This window comes from Boleophthalmus pectinirostris, unplaced genomic scaffold (assembly GCF_026225935.1).
Source record: "Boleophthalmus pectinirostris isolate CB_2022bp ecotype Guang Dong unplaced genomic scaffold, ASM2622593v1 HiC_scaffold_1, whole genome shotgun sequence".
Taxonomy (NCBI): Eukaryota; Metazoa; Chordata; class Actinopteri; order Gobiiformes; family Gobiidae; genus Boleophthalmus; species Boleophthalmus pectinirostris.
In genome coordinates, this window is record NW_026570970.1 from 17,457,843 (window position 1) to 17,479,502 (window position 21,660).

Here is a 21,660-nt window from a genome sequence, read left to right on the forward strand (position 1 = left end):
ATGCATTGTGAATCGTAACATCGGAGAATGGTGCATGCTGCCTGTGTATAGCCTAGGTGTAGATGTCGCATGAGGGCAATGCGCTTTTGTGAGCCCCGCGCTAACCTTCAGCCGAGAGAGATCCAAACGCTTTAACCTTGGACGCAGTGGGGAATATTAATACTTTATAGTCATCGATTATTCATTAGCGCCCTTCAGGAAAAATAAAAACACAAAGCCGCTTCTTTGCACAATGTTGGAATTTGATGTTTAATTCATGCGTAAGGTGTCGTCTGCCGGTCAGCTTTGTTTACAGAAATGATTAGTAAAGGGAAAGAATAGCACTTATAGAATTGATGCGTAATTAGAGAGCGGGCTGCTGCAGAGCACATGTCTGCGTAGGGTTTCAACAGGTTGAAAGTCAACGAGGATTTTTTTCTTCTTTCCTCCTGTCTGCTGCCAACAGAAGGGATGCGTCTCTGTGTCACTGTTTTCCTCTTGTTGTGGGTACAAGCCCTGACATTGAAAAATCTTAATTACTCCGTCCCTGAGGAGCAAGGACCGGGCACAGTGATAGGGAACATAGCAAAAGACGCTGGATACGGGACTGTGGAGAGAGGTAAAAAATTCCGTGTACTCGAGAATTCCGCGCCACATCTCGTGGACGTTGACCCGGAGAGTGGACTTATCTTTACCAAACAAAGGATTGACAGGGAGACGTTGTGCAGGCGCAACCCCAAGTGCCAGCTCTCTATGGAAGTATTTGCCAACGACAAAGAGATTTGCATGATCAAGATTGATATACAAGACATCAACGACAACTCACCCACTTTCCCCGCGGATCACGTTAATATTGACATTTCTGAGAACGCGGCAGCGGGGACGCGTTTCCCCCTCACTATCGCGCATGACTTGGATTCAGGGGAGAACGGCATCAAGACATATCAGGTCACAAGAGACGATTACAATACGTTTTCTTTGGATTTAAAAGTCAGGGGTGATGGGACTATTTACCCGGAGCTGGTTGTTCAGAGACCCCTGGACAGAGAGGATCAGAGCCATCACACCCTGCTGCTCACTGCCATAGACGGAGGGGAGTATCCAAGATCAGGCTCCATGCAAATTAACGTGAGAGTGACTGACTCCAATGACAATAGCCCTATTTTTGACAAATCCTCTTATGTCATAGAAATCCCTGAAAACTCTCCTCCAGGCAAAGTGCTCATAGATCTCAACGCCACTGACCAGGACGAGGGCAGCAACGGGCAGGTGGTGTACTCCTTCACTGGATATGCATCTGACAGAATACAAGATCTGTTCTCCATTGACCCCAATTCTGGCGTCATCAAAGTCCAAGGAGAGATAGACTATGAAGAGAATCCAATTATAGAGTTTGACGTGCAGGCCAAAGATATGGGCCCCAACCCAATACCGGGTCACTGCAAAATTACTGTCAAAGTGCTGGACAAAAATGACAACACACCAATAATAAGTTTTGTCTCCGTTCGGCAGGGTGCAATAAGCGAGGCAGCTCCCCCAGAATCTGTCATCGCACTGGTCCGGGTGACAGATAAAGACGCAGGCAGGAACGGTCAGCTCCAATGCAGGGTGATTGGTAATGTCCCGTTCAGACTTCAGGAGAACAATGATAACTTCTACACGCTGCTAACAGACAGGCCCCTGGACCGAGAAATGAAAGATGAATATAATGTGACTATTGTAGCAAGAGACAATGGGATCCCTTCTTTGAACTACACTAAGTCCTTTACTGTGAAAATCCTGGATGAAAATGACAATGCTCCCCGCTTCACAAAGACAGTCTATGTTCTACAGGTGCCGGAGAACAATATCCCAGGGGAATATTTGGGATCAGTCTTAGCCCACGACCCGGATGTAGGTCGGAATGGAACTGTGTCCTACTCCATTTTGCCTTCGCATATAGGAGATGTCTCAGTTTATACTTATGTGTCTGTCAATCCCACCAATGGAGCTATATATGCCTCACGGTCCTTTAACTATGAGCAGACTAAATCTTTCGAATTCAAAGTTCAAGCGAAAGATGGCGGGTCTCCTCATATGGAAAGCACCTCTATAGTCAGGGTCAACATACTCGACGTGAATGACAATCTGCCTGTTATTATTCTTCCCCTACTTCAAAATGACACCGCCGAAATCCCTGTGCCGAGAAACGTAGGTATAGGATATATTGTTGCCACGGTGAAAGCAGTTGACCACGATCACGGGGAGAGTGGCCATTTGACCTATGAGATTACAGAGGGAAACGATGACCACCTGTTTGAAATGGATCCAGTGGGAGGAGAGGTCAGAACAGCTCACGCGCTTTGGGAGGAGGTGACGCCTGTAGTGGAGTTGGTGGTGAAGGTAACTGACCATGGCAAGCCCCCCTTATCGGCCGTGGCTAAGCTCATCATTAGGGCCAACATGGAGGCGGCGGCGGGAGGGGGGTCCAGCACCAGTGGAGAACCGCAGCACTGGGACGTATCTCTGCCCCTCATAGTTACCCTCTGCATTATCTCTGTCATGCTCTTAGCCGTCATGGCCGCCATTGCTGTCAAGTCCAAGCATCAAGATAAGGAGACTGGGAATTATAACTGCCGCATGGCTGAGTACTCCAATGCCCCAGTGGGGAAGGGCAAGAAGAAAAGGATCAACAAGAGTGACATCATGCTGGTGCAGAGCGAGATGGAGGAGAGAGATTCGGCCAGTCGCATGAACGTGGTGAGCAGCCCCTCTCTCATCACCTCGCCCATTTGTTTCGACTACCAGAGCCCGCTGCCCCTGACCCTCCCCAGGTCAGAGGTCATGTACCTGAAGACCACCCCCAACAGCCTCACAGTGCCCCGGGCCGGCTGCCACTCCAGCTTTGGCGGACTCAGCGCAGACCCTACAGCCAATAGGATGTCAGTGATACAGGTAAGGGTGCCACAACTGTACTCTTTATCTGCCCTTTTATTCTGCCTTATCTTCTCACGCTGCTTTGCAATACAAATCTGACAAAGAGAAAGTAATCGTCTGAAAGGGAGAACTCTGTCATAGCAGACATCATCATTATTACTTTTCTTCTTGGCCACCTTATCACTGACTAATATCGCTCTCATAGGAAGCACAATATGTTAGTGTCACAGGGGTTTTGATGGCATAAACAGCATTTTACCAAAGACCGATGCTCTCTCGTCCACACCAGCAACAGCAAGTCCAAATCATTTCAGTCCAGGCTTCATTGTAAGTCTCCTCTTGCAAAATGGTACAGGTGGTCTGCATAATCAGAAAGTCCTCGCAGTTAGACATGCAAACAGTGTGAGTCTTGAACAAGGCTGCTGTGACCCTGCCAGACTCCGGAGCTATAGAGTGAAAACAAAACTGGGCCTTGAAATGTGGGATTGGACAGGTGTTTGAGCAGCTTGTCCGATCACATTACCAAACCAGTGTGCACCACAAAGCAGGAGCGCACACAGCATAACCTTACAATCGCATTTCTCGCACTGCACAAATATGGGCCATAGCCATGCAGCCACATCCAGAGTTGGCACCACCAGACCATTACCGGTGTCCAGCCTCGCCTTGCGGTGATGGCGATGGCGGGTGGGTGCACGCAAGCCAGCAAACATGCTAATTTGACAGCATGGGCCCGGCGTAACGTTTAGCCCGACAGAATTAGCAGTTGTAAAAATCTAGGACAGTCTCGGAGACAGTCTCATTTGGAGATGATAAGGCAGATGACAGGGCCTGGCACTGTCACCAGTCACTGGGGTATGTGGGTGTGATCAACACAAACACATTATTCTCCAGATAGGGGGAAAAACTGAAGCCGATGACAGTAGCTAATGCTGCGCCCTTTCCCCTGCCAACAAGCCGCATATGGCAACATATGGGATTTATGTCAATAATGTAATAGATTTGGATCTCTTCTTTAAATAAATATGTAAAAATAGACACACGCTGTTCATATTTGAGAATGATCACATGACAAGATGTTTACCTTTTTCACAACAAACTAGCTGTATGCACCAATATTCAAATAAATAAATGTTAAATAATATATACAGTATTGTGCTCTTATAAAAGTACCTTGTATGTCAAATATAGACTGCACAGTATTGTAAAAATGCACTTGAAATATGCGGAAAATGTCAGTATTTAAGCAGAATAAAAGTTTGGACACACTACTCAGAAGCTGGACTTAATCAAAACTTGAGACTTAATTATGTCTTATGCTTGAAGTACATATTTGAGCTGATCACTTTACCATATTCTTCTCTTCTCGTTTCAAGACTGAAAATTTCTCCTCTGAGTCCAATTACGCAGGCAGCCGGCAACCATTCGTTCAAAGGTAAGCACCACTTGACCACTGAATTTGGATGTCTGTGTTCTCTTTGTCTCTGACTGCCTCTCACTCTCAGTTAATGGTAACTTATGCGCATGTTTGTCTTTCTCCCGTTTTCCACTGCAGCTCCACATTTAAGGATGCAGAGCGAGCCAGCCTGCGAGACAGTGGCCATGGTGATAGTGACCAAGCTGATAGTGACCAGGATACTAATAAAGGCTCACAGTGCGACACGTCTGCCAGGGAGGCCCTCAAGATGAAAGCACCAGCGGTTAATGGGCAGCCTTTTGAGCAGGGTGAGTGGACGCGCTCTCTTCCTGACATGTTGAAGATGACTCCAGCCCGGACAGCCCTTTTGTTTTCTCTTTATGCATCTTAGACCCACAGGTGGTCAGAGCAAAGTCATAGAAACCTCTGATCGCTTCCAATGAGAAACTATAGTGTGACATTTTTGGGCAATGTTGAGTTTTGTTTATTGAGTGAAAACACATGATGAGCTCTGTCCACAGTCAAAATATCACAAAATCATTTTGAATCATTTTAGTTATATTGATTAAAAACAAACAGCTGTGTTTGAACAAAGGATTGTGCAGGGCAAAAGTACTGCAGACTTCTATTGAGAAATGCCTTCAAAAGTTAAAACAAAGGAAGAGTATGTGACTTGCTTCAAAAAGAGTTCATATCCAACTTTATTTCTTCAGCTACATGTTGCTCAAAAATAGCTTGAGAAAAAAGCAATTCTTATTCATTCTAGCTGTAAGTGGGGTCTCCTCGCCACAGATCTAAACTGTAAATTGACCTGTTGGCCTCACTTACTTCTCTTCTTGGAAACATGGAGACAGATATATTAAAATCCTTACTGTGGAACATTCCAGGCAAAGCAATAATATCTCCAGGCCCTCACCAGAAAACTACTATGACTACTAGTGTTATTTAGAGCACCATTAAAGAAAGATCAAAAGTGTTGACTTTTCTGGGTCCTAAAAATGTCCCGTACACCTTCAGATAACCACAGATCTGTCCATGCAAATACAATGCGTGGGGGAGTCTGTTCAATGGTAATAACAAGAGCTCATACATCATTTATGAGCTCCCACAACATATAAATAGAGTCTATAGTGGTTGGAAAACTACTCTGTGGTAAATAGTTATCTGGCTATTGTAGTAACAGTACGCCAGTTTTTCCAGTGGCAATGTTTGTGGACAGATTTTATCATTCATTTCGTGACCCACTTTTTAACAAAAACATTATCTTTACATTTTCAATCCATCAAGTTGCCAGAACATTTAAGGGTATCTTGACATAAAAACACATGCAAAATCAGTATGTAATTCAAGCTCGAAAGTGACAGTGACAATCCCAGAAGAGATGGGAAAAAAAAAAAAAAAGATTTAGCTGTGACTTTTTCATACATGTATTTTCTGCTTCACCATTTCAATCATTTACAATCATCAAACAATCTTTATGCTTCAAAAGACTGAAAATTTAAACTATATCCAACCTCTTCATGACCCACTTTGGAGTCCTTGGGGTCTGAAACTGAAAATCCCGTGTAGTCTGCTTAGCTCCTGGATCTGTCAGGGTTTATTGTGATATTTTTATCACAGGACCAAATGACAGGGCTTTATTTATTTGGGGACATGAGATGATGAAATCAAAATCATATTGGTAGCAATCTTAATGCATGATTTATTTGTTGTTCTTGAAAACAGCTGGCCGCTCCGTCTTACACTGTGCTCTTTAATCTGGTCACATGAGAGGATTGCATGTTGTGTGTTGTTCAAATTTGCAGTGATCCATACCAGTGTTAAGGGTAACCCCACCTTTTCATGGGGTATTGGCACTGATGTTTAGTGGACCATGATGACAGGAAAGCCACGCCCCTGTCTTTTTAACCCCATCCCAAACGCTTGCTTTCTAAAGGTCAAGGCCTTATCCTTGAAATCAACATATTTCTGCTTGGTCAACTCAGACTGTCAGATGCTGAGCACTAAAACAGCTGTCTTTCACATCAAATGTCATATTCCATTATAAAGACTGTTCAACCGCACTGCATTCTTCAGTAATACATCATACATACAGACCACTATACATTCATACTTTTATTCATTCACTTATAGATAGATAATTCTGACTATTGTATTACTGTAATTATATGAATGGGAGATGACTAAACTGCTTCTTAACATACTAATGGTGCGTATAAGTGTGTTGATGATAGGCCAGTATGGAAAGAGAGATAACGATATTTGGCTAATCTTCCTTATAATAATTTTGCTATTAATATTACTTTTTGGCTTTATTAGGCCAGACAAGAAACAGTGGATGAGAGCTAAACACACTGCACATACACACGTACGGCTGTGCAATTAATTGAATTTTGATCGCAATTTCGATTTGTGTGTCAAACGATCTCTCATATAATCAAGTTGAAACGATTAAACTTAAATATAGAGGTTGTAGAACAGCTCGATTTGTTTATTTTGGATGCATTTATGTTTTTCTATGCCTTATTTCATGTTCAAAGTATATTTTGTTCATTTTATGTTTTATACATCGCAAAATTGCTCTTAAGTACATATTCGTAGCCTATATTTATTTTCAGTTTGAATGTTTTGCGTAAATTATCAATAACAAAGTGGTGTTTTGAGAGAGAAATGTTGAATAAATGCATCATGTAATAATCGTGATTTCAATATTGACCAAAATAATCGTGATAATGATTTTTTTTACATAACTGAGCAGCCCTACACACACACATACACATACATTGTCATCTTTAAAATATTCTTAAAAGTATGTTATGGGTATTCATAGTATTAAAAGTTTGAACAATACTTTCTTGTCATGGAAGTCGAGGTTTCTGGAAGACAATAGCCTATATGGGAAAAGTATTTGTCAGAACTGAGACTAGAAATCAAAACTTAGAGGTGGGCGATATATGGTCTAGTGTACTGGGTGAAATGAAAATTGCTGTTTTGAAAGAATGCAAAACTGTACGATTGTGAGGAAAACAGTTGAAAAGCTGCAAAAACAGTCGACAAAAACTAAAATCCAAACTTTGTGTGTCTATATTTATAGTTGGAAATGAACCAAAACAGCAGGTATATTTGAGCACATTTCTGATGGATTGCATATATTTATTTCGACTATTTCTGCCAACTACTTCTTTGGCGTGTTTTCTGTTTTCTGGGGCTAAGGCCAGACTATATATACACTCATAATCACAATATGTATAATATCGATGTATAAGCGCATTTTCTTCATAAAGACTGCTCTTACTCTGGCCCTCTCCACAGCGCTCCCATCAAAGCAACCTTGAGCCTATCATTAAGAGTTAGCCTTGCCTATTCTCAAATCATAAACTTGGGTCTAGACATTAGCGATTACGCACCGCACCTTGTAATACTATTTGCTTCGACATTAGCGCGAGTCACAGCTGTGTTCCAATGGGCCACATGAAGGACTTGGTTGTGCAATAGCGAGATAGTCGTCAAGGAGGATAAAAGGGGCCATTGGCTTAAGGTAGAATCTTCAAACATCTCGTGTCTGATTTAAGCATCAAAAGGCCCCCCTCATATGCATGCCAAAGTGTGCCTCCATCTGCCCGCCTTTTGATCATGTCTTTATTTGAACACCCCTTTTCACCGTTACACTAAGACGGCTACGGCGAGACAAGGAAAAGCATGGCAGCCCCTTTGCGCAATGACAGGTATTTCTGGCGAGATACATGACACCAGATTTCCAAACGTTTTGCCGGCGGTTGAAAATAGACAGCTTCGTTTTTTATTAATCACGGGATAGCTGTCAGTCAGACGCAAGACGCTAGCTGACCTGGCAGAGGCCTGTTATATTTAGCCTGCCTAGATATATAAAAAAAATAAATAAAAAAACGCTCTTGAAAGCATCTCTCGCAGGTATGATAAAAGATAATGGCGGGACTTGAGTGTGGAGTGGAGATGTCTTTCATTTCGGCGTGCGAGAATAGCTGTGGTCATCCAATCCCAGCGCGCTACTTTCCACACCATTTACATTGCTATGAAGTGTTTGTTTGCGGCTTGCTCTTGGGGAGGGCAAGAGATGGGAACACTCTTGCAGCTTGCCAGAGAGGATGTGCGAATAGCGTGTGTCTGTGCCGCTAGGAATTATGGCAGACCAAACTTGACTCTGTAGGAGGTGTAAATTCAATCACTTCTTTTTTTTTTCTCCACTGCCGGCCAAACACTTTCAGAATGCAGTCTGAGTCTTTAAACGCCAATCACAGGGATAGATATTGAAAGCGATGTCTTGTAGCATGCAACAGTGAGCATCCGCGTGGACGAATGGCGCGAGTGAGAGAAGGAATGCAAGTTAATTTATAAACCTGCATTGGTAAGATAAGAAGAATGCAAAAACGACGTAGTGAGGCGTTGCGTTTAATATTAATGGGATGTGGTAACGCGTTGCTGTTTATTACATATGGAAAAGGTAGTTAAAAATAAGTCAGATTGTGTTGTATATGAAAGGGTGACAGTAATGTTGAAATCTACATTATGCGCTGATGAGACAACCTTGCATCCCACGCAATCCTTCTGTTCGCGCGCAGATTATGAAAATGGATTTAAAGCGCACATTTTTAGATCTGTGTTTAAGCTTTTTTGGATGAAGTTCCTCTGCTTTTATGTGTTTTACCTCACACTTCCTTCTACTCTGTTGGCTGCTTTGATACAGGTAATGTATGCACCTGTGCAGCTTCCTCCATCACGCACATGGAATATTTATTTATTCTTTCAGACAACAGATGCACACACTGGGTTATGTTGCTAGGCTTTCTCCCTCTTTCAGTCTATTTATAATGGGCAAGCTCACTTTGTATCCGCCAGCCCCATAAGATCACAGCCATTATGTCAGATTGTCATGCTTCTTTCATGCTAATATGTAAATGTTTAGTTTAAGAGCTATTATTCCTCAGTATTAAGTGGTGGAAATTGAAAATGGAAATGCAAAGCTAATGGCATTGACAATAACAGAAAGCTCTCATGCGTCTCTCCACTCCTACAGCTTTTGTTTTTATAATACTGTTTACTACAAAGCACCTATGAGGAAAGCTTAACAAAATTCTACGCAGGAAATCTTTCTTTAACACAATATATGATTACTGGGCTGTGTCAGACACCCACTAAGGTAGCATACATGTTGTTACTTGCAATCGTGGAAAATTGCTCTTATGTAAGCCCATAGCCACAATGTTTAAATTACCCAGTGACACAGAATGGCAACAAAGGCAAAAATACCAAGTGTGTTTTCGCCAGACCTCCTGAGACCTACACATCTCTTTACATCAACATCACGCGCAGCTTCCTCTATGTGGTGATAGGTACCATGGAAATGAATTCAGCATCCCCACCGCCTCTCTCTTTGCCTAGGTTCATTGTTCTGGTCTTGTTTAGCTTAAAAACATACCCGGAATATAAAACACATATAACTGTAATCTGGGTGTACATTCTTCAAAGCGCGACATTTTTAGTGTAATTCTGTATTACGTTCTTGCCAAATCAAAGCCGGCGTTTAGTTCCCCCCTTCTTTTGATGTAAAATGCGCAGATTCTCTTGATCCTAGGCCTGACAAAGATAGCGCAAAATGAGTTTATACAAGAATAGAAATGGTGTAAGTGTGCATAATAGGGAACATTATGTGAATAAATAGCAACAGCAAATTACGCTCGCGAAATACACGGAAAGCATTTTTAACCAATCTGACATCTTTTATCGGACTGTAATGGGTGAAGCTAAAAATGTAAATCAAATAAGACGCACATCTTGGCTTTTTTGTTGTTATTAGCGGGCACACTCGTCAACTTAACAAATCCCAAATAAAATCTTGTCATCTAGTACTCTTATGCAGTTCCATACTTGCGTTGATATACAAAAGCATATGCAAATATTTTAATCCTTGATAAGTTAATTGTGTCATTATCAAGACAGTAAATGTCACGCCTTTCTAATGATTGTGTTATCTTAAGACAACGCGAGCCCTTATCAGCAGATAGCAGAGAGTGATTGTCACATGAGACAAAACAGCAGGCCTCTTATCACATGTTTATCAGTGATATAGGACACCAGTATGTTGCTGCATTTACTGTATAGAGGGCAAGGGTTCAGAAGGAATTCCCACACCAACTCAGCACAATCAGTTTTGTTTTGCTTTTTGTCTGATTTAAACTGTTTACTTATCTATGTTATAATGTTGCTCCCTCATCAGAAACATACATGGAGTTTTGTTTTGTTACACATGTTTAACACACAAACCTGCATATTTAGGGTGAGTGCTTCTCTCAAACTGAAAACAATCTGTTCCACCTTGTAATGTCATGTGTTAATTCCATACCCCATTCACTAGAATCATTTGGATAATTTCAACCCTGGAATTGCCAGTCTCTACTGAACAAAAGGTAAAAGGAGCTGTTAACTTGAAAACTACCGCTTCATAACATCACAAGGTGGAACAGAGCATATTGAGCTTTGGTGACGTAGACGGCCTAATAATAAAGGGTTACTCAAACATGTGTGAATGAAACAGAACAAAACTCCAGGTACGTTTTTGATGAGGAAACATCATTCATGGTTTAAAGCTCACAAGAGTCAATTTTGCCTTAGGAAGGACCTTAAATATTTATTAACTGACATCAGAAGCTTGATGGTCTATTGGAAATATCGTCAAAATCAATACAGTCAAAAGTAGTTAGTCTCACATCGATAAGCCTCTATTGGTGGATTGGACAAGACAAGAATGGTAATTTAAAACATGTTGTTACTGATTTTAAATGTGCTCTTCTCCTTTCATAAAAGCATGTTTAGTTTTCTAATTTAAAGGTGCAATACTGTATGTATCTTTTGCCTGGAATTTTCCACAGACATTCCATAAATCTATCTTGGATTTATTCTATTGCAGGTGTTTTATTGCCAAAAAATACTATTGAAAATCATGCATTCTTACTGTGATGGGGATCCCCTATCCACAGATCTGACCCGTAATTTGGCGCAGTGGAAAACCCTCCACCAGAAAAGTTACATCATCATCATCATCATCATAGTTTGGTTTAGCTTCAGGGTGCTTTGTCTTGTGAGTGGTGACCTATATTTCACCTGACCAGTGGTGGCAGTGTTGCGTGACATGTTCTGTGGTCTATAGTGATGTTGGAGACAGTCTACACGCTTTTGGAGTGACAGGGAGAGCTCACTCTTTTAGCACTGCTCCCATGTGCCTCTGTCTCACTGGTGAAGAGGCCATGTAACTCTTTCCTTTACTGAGAAGAGATGGTCCAGTATGATGGATGTATGGATACCAAGCCGATACAAACATCGAATATTTGTGATCGATAACCAATATTTGGACTGTTATTAAGGTTTAAAAATCCATTGCAAGACTAGCACATTTAAGCTATAGTAAAGTTCACAAGGTAACTTTTCACTTTTGTAAAAATAACAACATGCAGTCCTCATATTACACTGCTTTCTGATTTTTGTTATGTTTTTTCCTCATCCAAAACAATCCAAACCTTGAAGTGTGTTTTGTTTCATTCAGACATGTTTAACAAAAAAAACTTGCGTATTTAGGCTGTATTCTTCTATGCTTTCACCACCTCAATGTCAAGTGGCAATACAGGAAGTGATCCACTGTGTTTTTAAACTCCACACCTTCACTAGATTTATCTGGATAATTTCAACCCTCGAATTGCTAATCTCCAAGGGAAAAAAGGGTAAAAGATGTTCATATGAAAACTACCGCTACAAACCATCACAGAGCATTTTGAGCTTGGGCTGGAAATACAGATGGTTTAATAATGCACAATACTCCAACATGTGTGAATGAAACAAAACAGAACTTCAACTCCAGGCATGTTTTTGATGAGGTAACAGCACTCTAACATTGCATAAAACTCACAAGAGTCAACTTTGAACAATAGGACCTTTAATATAAAACAGCTTGTTGCCTGATTGTGTAAACATACAGACATATTTTCATCCTAATTGCACATTTATTTCCATTTTGACTCATCAGTCTGTTGAAAAAGACAAATCTGACTGGGGACAATGACACAAGGGCACACAAACTGGGGCAATGCAGAAAAAATACCAGTGCCAAATATTGACTGCATTTTCAATCCCTCCGATCTTACTGCTATCGATAACCCTAACACCACAGTGAGTTGTAGCTTCCAAGTGATTATGGAAAGTATTTCACTGAAAGTACAAATGCTGATTATTTTATTGATCCAACATGCCAGCATTTTCTTTTGACGCTGACTAGTTCATTATCATGTTTGAAAACTAGCAGATCTGTGGAGATATACTGTAATGTGGCATCTCTCCATTCCTGTCAGTCTCTCGTTGCATCTTGGAGTTTGAGTGTTTCTTGATGTTTGCTTGACATATTTTCCGCTTTAATTAGCTGAAATGTCCCCAAAACACAGCAACCTTCCAAGGAAAAAGAAAAAAGAAAAAACTGTCAATCAAAAAGTACAAATTGAAATATTTTGATATAAGCAGAAGTGACACAAAGTTCAACCCCAGCTCTCTCTAGGACATACGGTTGATGTGTCCTTGGGCAATACACATTCCACATTTCCTCCAGTGTCTGCGTATAGGAATGTATAAATGTACAAGTGAGTGGGTGAATAGTTCTTCGATGTAAAGCGCTTTGAATGGCCCATGGAGGTAGAAAAGTGCTATCTATAAGTGAGATTTTTACAGATGTTCTCCTCTATACGTAACGATTTCTCAAACAAATGACATTCAGCTGGAAAACACTTACCTGGTTGTGTGAATGTATTCTCCTCTTATGTGGCCTTGTCTATACCTCTTTTTCTTTCGCCATGCATCAGACAAGCATGTAGTGGCTCAGGTATTGAAGTATAGTCAGTAATGGGAATACTTTGAACATGTATTTATTTACAAAATACAGAACATCTGAATTAAAATGTATTACATGGGTCAATTAAACTACTGTATTCTGAACACTCTGAATACTTTTATACTGAGTTGCATTATATTGGCATTATAACCAGCTTTATTTTTGTTGCTCAGTTTGTTGTTATTAAGAGATGAAAAATCACTCGCACATGAATTACAAGAGCACTGTTCACTTTTTTCTCACTAATAGCATGCAGTTTAAAGCCAGAATTGCATGATGAAGTAGCATGATGAAGTATGTACTGCTTTTATTATAGGAAAGTAACTGTATATATAACTGAACATCACTAAGTGAAAAGTAACTGTACCACAATACAGTTCAGAATATGAAAAGTTACTGTGCCGTTATACAGTTCAAAATATGAAAAGTATAATACAGTTCGGAATATGAAAATTAACTGTGCAGGAATATGAAAAGTTACTATGCCGTAATACAGTTCGGAATATGTATTGTTGGGACATGTACTTGCATTCAGTTACTTCCCAACAGAAGTCTGTCGTAGAGTAATGCCAGGAAAAATTGGTAATCTAAATTGTTCCCTCACTTCATTCAGTAATCCTCTGTATTTAAAAAAAGAAAAAAGTTCTTTGCCTCTGAACCACAGAGAATATGCGGCTTTAATTTTCCGAGGATATTTACGTCACAGGTAGACTCCCCGCTCAGTTTTTAAATGCATAAATCATCACCAAACTTGTTCAGAGCATTTCTTTCATTAAATTGCATTCATTCCCACTGCCTGCTTACATTAACATGTCTGGGCATGTTGGTTATGACCTGGTTTAAATTTTTCCTCCATGTTAATTCCCTCTGCCGCCTGTGCATGTCGAGCTGCATCAAACTTCAAGTTGGGAACTGATGTGTGGCCAATATTTATGTTTTAAAATATGAAATGCCAAAGCCAAAGTACTCAGGAGCGTTTAAGAGCCAATAAAAATAGAATCATCTCCTTTATTCTTTAAGTATCTTTAGAATGAAACTTGATTGACTGAACACTATGATACAATACAACAATATTTATTTATATGTTCACTTTTTAATAAGTGATTTTATCTGCTGACAGCTTCCGCTCTTGACACATCAGCAATAACATATACGGCACCACCTCGAGCCATTCTCCCCCCTGCATGTATCAAATGTATATTGTTCAAAATGAGCAGGCAGCTTGAACTTGGGCCAGTCCAGTCGGGGAATAATTAACGTTGGCTGCGTGGCCCGTGGGTGTTTGTGTGGGCTGGGTGTTTATAGACTGGAGCTTGTAGATAGCAAACGCATCTATTTTACAAATGAACTACAAATGCATCTCGGGGGGCTTGTGGCATGAAGAACTTTGTATCTTCCCTCTCGCTCCTCGCGCTGGGTGTCCTACATGAGTTCATATTAGATGTTTGCACACATGGGTTTTTCCTGGAAGTGCCTTGGTGTTCCCCGCTATTGTTCCTCCATGAGATAAAGTGTCTAGCTCCTCTCAGTTCTGTTGTCTTTGATATGCCAATGTGACACGATCCACGCAAGGCTTTATTTATAGACCAAACTACGTGAGGATATTAGCCTAGTATTGAGTTGTAGAGTAATTGGACACATCTCTCCATAAATAACAGCTGTAATGGTAGTGGAAGGTGAGACGACAGAGCAGGGAGGTGATAATGCACTGCTGGATCCAGATTTGCAAGTTTTCGTGTCTTAATATTTTGAGAGAAGCATTCGTCACCTGCTAAAAAAAAGAACTGTCACTAGGCTATGGCGAGGCGCAACAGATATGCAGCCCCTAAACAAATTACCAATTCCATTATTTCATTTGGTGCCATATCTAGGTAAAGAATGACATTACAAGCTGGTGTTGATGACAGCAGAGGAAGAAAACACATCTGTTAACAATGAAGGAGTCAAAAGCGCAGGAGAAAGATTAGGTGGTGATAAATGGCACATATAAGGAATGCACAGGGGCTCGTCATTTACAAGCAATTTGCAGGAGACAGTTTTGACATTTGGCGCTGTGCCCTTACACATTAAGTGCTTTAGTATAACTTTGTCACACTTGTTTTGATTGCGCGCCGTAATGATTTTGGAGAAAATAAGAAGTGGAAATTGGCTTGTACGTTTTGGTTTATTATAACACCCCGAATAACAGATGCACACTGTAAAAGCGGAAATCTAGCCAAGTTAAGATTACTTGGATTAATAAAGTTTTATCAGGGTTTGAGTGAATTTCCCTTGACAAGTAAAATTGTATATCATTCATTATAGATTAGAGATCGATGGAACTGGAACTGGAGACTTGTTGTAGTTACAATATGAACATACGTCTTGCTACACTTAAAGGTGCATTGTGTAACTTTTCTGGTGGAGGGTTCGCAACATATGTTTGTGCATGGAGATCTGACTGCTTTGTCTGAAATTCTTCACAGTATGGCATTAAACCTTCTATCATCATGGAGACCAAACCAGACCAAGTTACAGGTCAGATCTGTAGAGAGGCAACTCCGCTGACAGTCAGATTGCCCGTTCTTCTAAGAATTTTTATGCTATAAAACCACCTGTAACTGAATAAATGTAAGTTAGATCAGTTTAATGTCATATTGTTGAACATGAAGAGCAAAAAGAACAAAGACATATCCATAGAAACAGTTCATATTAGATGTTTGCGCACTTTGCTTTTTCCTGGAAGTGCCTTGGTGTTGCCCGCTATAGAAACAAGCATGTGACAGATCCAACCGACAAGTTACTTAGTGCAAACAAAACAACAACTTTTTGCACTTAAAATAAGGTGACAAAATTTAATGTTGCTTGAATTAAGAAAAACTAAAAAGAAAAACGAGAAAAAATGTATAGATCATTTTAATTGTCAAGCTGAATCTATTCAAATCAAGCAAAATGTTCATAATTGAAGTCATTTAAACTTACCTACATATTACATTTTCCAGTGTAAGGTTTGATGACAAAAAACAATACAGGAGCAAATAGACATGTTTATGCGCTCTTTTGTTTGGGGGTATTTCTGTGTTTTGTAGTACTGTATCTAACAAGGTGCAAAGGGAGTATCAGGTCTAGTTTATGCTGGGCACTCTGTAATCTGACCTGCTACAAGCTAAAGAAACCACATGTTCAAATACAGACCATATCTTAAAATGTCTTATGTTGTCTGAGAATTGGGTCTGGTACTGTGAGCTTATCCTATTAGCGCTAAATACAATTAAGACCACTTGCTAATAAACCCTGGTATTCTTTGGAGATGTGCCAATACTTGAGAAATGAACATACCTTGAGTTGTTTTCTTACAAAAGAAGAAGAAATAGTAAATTGCTCTAAAAATGTTCTTCAGCGTCTTTCAGATAAAAAGACATTTCGTACATGTGGTTTTGACAATGAATAACATTACTGAGGTGTGTTCTCGAACTGTACGCACTTGTGTTGACTGAAAAAAAGGTGTGGCAATTAAAGGGATGAAAAACTATAGATGTGTTTATCTCGGAGCAGATAAACACAAAATAAGTAGGATAATTGAAAAAAGGAGCAATGTTGTTTTTGTTAATACATTTTAACTTAAAGTACACCTATTATGCAGAATTGACTTTCACAGCTTTTAACCATGTTATAGTTATTACCATTTACCATCACTTATTTTCAAAACGCCATGTTACTGCTCAGCCTTTGTTTTCAACACCACTGACATACATACACTAGCATAATTCACCAACCGGTTTTACTTCATGGAAACCGTCTGGCCTCACAGCATTAGAATTCATTCGCTCAACTGTAGGCAGGTACGTTTTTTTATTTTTATTTAACCAATCGCTACTATTTGGTCATGACATATGTAATGCGCCATTAAGGGGGGTAGCTGGTATATTAAGCTTTTCCCAAATGCCATAGGAAGAAAGGCAATAACGTCTTTTCCACTGAAAAAAATTACCAGACATTCTCTTTGTTCCGGCTTTAAATCCTTGATCTCAGAATGTATGGCTTCATCTACATCCATCTCGACCGCTTTGTTTACTGTTGTGCTGTACCACAAAAGGGACTCAGACAGCTGCTTGAGTTTGATGTCATGGCTTCACAGCTCTTCACTGATTGGCCGATGCGTGGTCTACAACTTCTTGGGTTCTTGCAAACCATTTAGTGTATTCTGATTCCTGACCTAGTCACTGGAGAGAAATGAAATTGAGCAGAAGCACTATCTGGTGCCAGCCTGGCTATACACACACTGCTCTGTACTTACTTTGTTCTCAATTAGATTTTCTTGATCTGTGATATGCATAGGATTCAGCAGCATCACATAGTAATTTTGGTAAAATGAAAACAAAAAAATCTGCTACTCACTTGCTGATCTGTGGCTATTTATTGGAGGTGCTGACAACTGCACGATTCTTTGTTATGATAATGTGCCCACTGGGCAACAAAGTTTTCTAACGTGGAAATCAGCAGACTTGTTTCCTTTATGAAGTCGTTTTAGATCACTAGTACCATTTAAAATATGCAAATTATAACATAATGATCCACGGGTGTCATAGATTATAACTATACAGCAGGCTCAAGCACAATGGGCCTTCTTTAAAAGATTTCAATATCCTAATTCATGCGCCTGTCTAAAATTGAGTCCAAAACGTTATCTATTTTTTATTATCTTTTTTTTGTTAACATTAAGCAGAAAATGACTATTTTTATGTGCAGAACGTGTGCTTTTTGACAATAATGGAAAAAATGAAATAGGGGTTATGGAGGTTGGGGAGAATAAAAAAAAAAAGCTCAAGGGTGATTGTGAATGGATAGTGAAAGAGAACATTGAAACAGTATTAGTAATATGAGTCTATAAAGAGCTACAGGTCGAAGGCACTAGGGGTCTGTGTGGTTGTGTAAGGTTTCCTGACAATGGTCAAAGCTGAGCAAAGTGCATCATCAAGGCTTTCAATCCTTTGCAAGGAATTCCCATCACTAGCTCTTTACACCACTTACTCTAGACGTGAGGGACTTAACACAGTCTCACAATGTTAAAACATACACAAATGGCTTTTACAATATAAACCAAGGGAATTACATAAACCACAATTTTTTGCTTAGTCTCATTGTGGAACACTGATTGTGGCTAGTTTGTTGAGATATTTTTGAGGTGTAGTCCTGCTCCCAAACTTCCATTAATGTATTAAGATCTTTAAGTTTAAGTAATAATAGCCTTATAGGTGTATTGTGCATTGTCTGGCGAAGGGGCTGTCAAATGTTTTTCTACATGGAGATGTTATTGCTTTGTCAGAATTTTTTCACAGTATGGTTTAAACCTTTTTATCTTCATGGAGATCAAACCAGATCAAGTTACAGGTTCAGATCTATGGAGAGACAACCCTGCCCACAGTGAAAATGCCTGTTTTTCTAGGTATTTTTGAGCTATAAAACCACCTATACTTTAATAAATGTAAGCCAGAGCTGTTTAAGGTCATACTGTGGAACATTTCAGGCAGAACAATGACATGTCCATAGAAAGAAGATAGACGGTGCACCTTAAATCTAGAGAAATATGACAATAATGCACAAAAGGGTGATTTGGGCAAAGCAACCCAAAACCTTTCTGTAAAATTCCATAACAATAACCTCATATAAGATTGTAACATTTCAAAATTAACATGAGACAGCTTTCAAATAAACTGGGAAGATTCTTTGGCTGACAAGTTGTACTACGCTTCATCACAAACTCCCCCCAGCAGCTCTGCCCACTGCTGCTCCCCTGCGCTGGACACACATCTGGCCTCTGAGCTCTTGTTTCTGTTGGTCCCATATTCTCTGGGTGTCACTCAGCCCCTAGTCCACAGCAGCTGTACACTTGTGCATCAGTGAGTCATCATACATCCATCACACAGTAATGAGGGCTGCTCTCCTGTCTCCTGTCCACGGCTTTATTAGTGCCATATTCTAGCTCCACTCCCTCGGCCGCGTGCTGTGGCTGCTTCACTAACCAAACTGTAAGAAAAGCTCACCGCCTCAACTGTAAACAAGGTCCTCGGGTGGCAAGGACAGGCTCCTTTCACCAGTCGGGAACCTTTTTAGAATGCCGTAAATCTCGGTTAATCTCTCCTACATAATGCATTAACTACCTGTTTTTAAACGCTGTAAGTGTGTGTTTCTCTGCTTTTAATTGGCACTGGGAAGAAGGAGATGTACCATATTGTGAGGAGTCTAACTGGCTTATATCTCTGCGCTCTAATCAAAAAAGTGTGAACATCTCACTTGTTTTGCTGTTTATTCCACACAAACTGCTGCTCGCTGCAGCAGCTACAAATGCAAAACACTTGTGCTTCCTCTGCACCAGATGATATTTTGCTGAAAACACCTACACAGGTTGTTGAGAATAGCAGAGGGGAATGCAGGGTTTCATGAATAGGTTAACGCGCTGTTGTGATGCATTGACCACAGATTTAACTATAGCAGAAAATGAGCAGCTTCTCTGTGTATGTTTTATTGTGGGCAGTGCTGTGTGGTGATATTAAGGTTAAACCACGTGAGAGGCACGGACAGACTCTTGAGGAACCAAAACAACACAGTTAAATTTACACTCTCTCTCTCACTCTCTCTCTCTCGCTTGTTGAAAACGTGCTTGGTTCATCTTATATTCACAAGGTCCTGAGGATGCATAATAAATCTCTCCTTTCAGAGGGGGATAGAATCATTGGGATTTTAAGACGGGGGCCTTGAGTTTGTTTGTTTCATTACTGAAATGTGATTTACATCTTTTGTGTTGAGTATCTTTACTCTGTGGCTGCCCAGGCCAATAACAAGTGTCATTTTGTGTTTTTTTGCAGAGCAAGACAAATCAGTCCACTGCACGGATGAATGTCGCGCACTGGGACATTCTGACAGATGCTGGATGCCAAAGTTACGGGTAGGAAGCCAAGCAGACAGCGGCGATAATCGCACCAACCTTTTCATCCCTGTGGGAATGGATGCCATGGTAGAGACAGAGATTTATGGCACCATCAGCTGCGGCAGCGGGAGCAGCAGCAGAAAAACCCTCAGCACGTTTGGGAAGGAGCAGCGGGACAGTACAATCCAAGTGGCCAATGTCAAACCATACTTCAAATCTCAGCGCGCTCTGAGCCCGCCGCTGCAGGAGACCCAGGCCAGTACTAGTCCTACTAAGACAGAGCCCTCTCCCCGGGACCATGAGGCCAAGCACGAGCCCAAAGAGGAGCGGGAGGGGGGCCCCGACAGCAGTGCCTATGGCCCTCCGGACGGCCAGTGCTCTCCTCTGCACACGGTGCTGGAGGAGCCAGCCTACGTCACCTCTGAGCTCAGGCCCAAGTCTCTGTCCAGCAATCTGATTCACAGCCCTGTCATCAGCCAGGAGTGCCCTGTGGACCCACGGGACTCCGGGAACTGACCAATCAAGTGCAGTGCTGCCCCATGTGTGAAGTTATGACCACACGTCAGTGACCAACAAGTGTTTTCTTTTGTCCAGACACACATTGTATAACCAAAAACCATCAGCTCTGTCTGTTTTCTTTACTCGTGACTTGTCGTGTTTCGGTGATCCGTGTCCTTGACTGCTGTGACAGTGGGGGAGGGGAGAAAAAACAGAGCTTAAACCGGGCTTCAAGTGTGTTTCCATGGTGTACTGTACCTGTCAATTTAGATGTCTGTATTTTGCACATTTCAAGCTCCAACTTTGTGAGGCTGTTGAACAAATTGCTACTGTTAAGCTATTGAGTCCTGTCTGCTTTTGTACAGTGAAGCTTTCTGTCTCCATTTAGTGTATAAGGTCCATCTCTCCAGTCTCATGACCACTCCGATACATATCAGTGACGTTCCATACAAAAGTGAAGTGTCTTATGAACTGTTCAACGGTGGTGCAACAGGGAATGTCCCTTTTCATAAACATGTTGAGTTTCTTACAAACGTTTTTTAAGAATGTATTTGTATTTTATTGTTGTCCTCTTCCCGCGGTTTCTGTGAAAATAAGCTGAGCTTACACGTGAATGTGGGCTACTGTAACTGTTGTGATTTTATTAAATTTGTATACACTGTGTGCATGGATGCTGTTCTTTTCACTAGACTTCACAAGCTGTCTGTTCATGTGTGAAAGAGGTACATTTATGTCTACAGGTGCTTATTACATGTGATGAACAAAAGAAGCGCTAAAACCTTTAGCTCCACCGTAGACAGTAGAGAGTGGAATGTGGGTCGTTATGCTGCTACAAAACATTTTAATTTCTACTTTTTCAAAATAACATTAAAGATGGAACTGTCTCCAGTCGATGTGTTAGCGCCATTCTTGACAACACACTGTGAAGCTCAGCGCGGGAGCTTCACAGGCATCAATATCTAACATCAGCTAACATTGTCACGCTTCATTGTTCCTGCCCTGTGACCTGTGAACTTTTTCACCCTTTGCACTCGTCCA

At 40.8% G+C, this 21,660-nt stretch overlaps 1 protein-coding gene across 1 annotated transcript; it reads left to right on the forward strand.

Annotated features, from left to right (window-relative positions):
- The first annotated feature begins 450 nt into the window (after window positions 1–450).
- LOC110173216 (protocadherin-17-like) lies at window positions 451–20,640 on the forward strand. Its single transcript, XM_020939209.2, has 4 exons — window positions 451–2,913; window positions 4,272–4,330; window positions 4,451–4,620; window positions 20,063–20,640. Exons 1-4 carry the CDS (start codon window positions 451–453, stop codon window positions 20,638–20,640), a joined length of 3,270 nt encoding a protein of 1,089 aa, XP_020794868.1.
- Window positions 20,641–21,660: the final 1,020 nt, after the last annotated feature.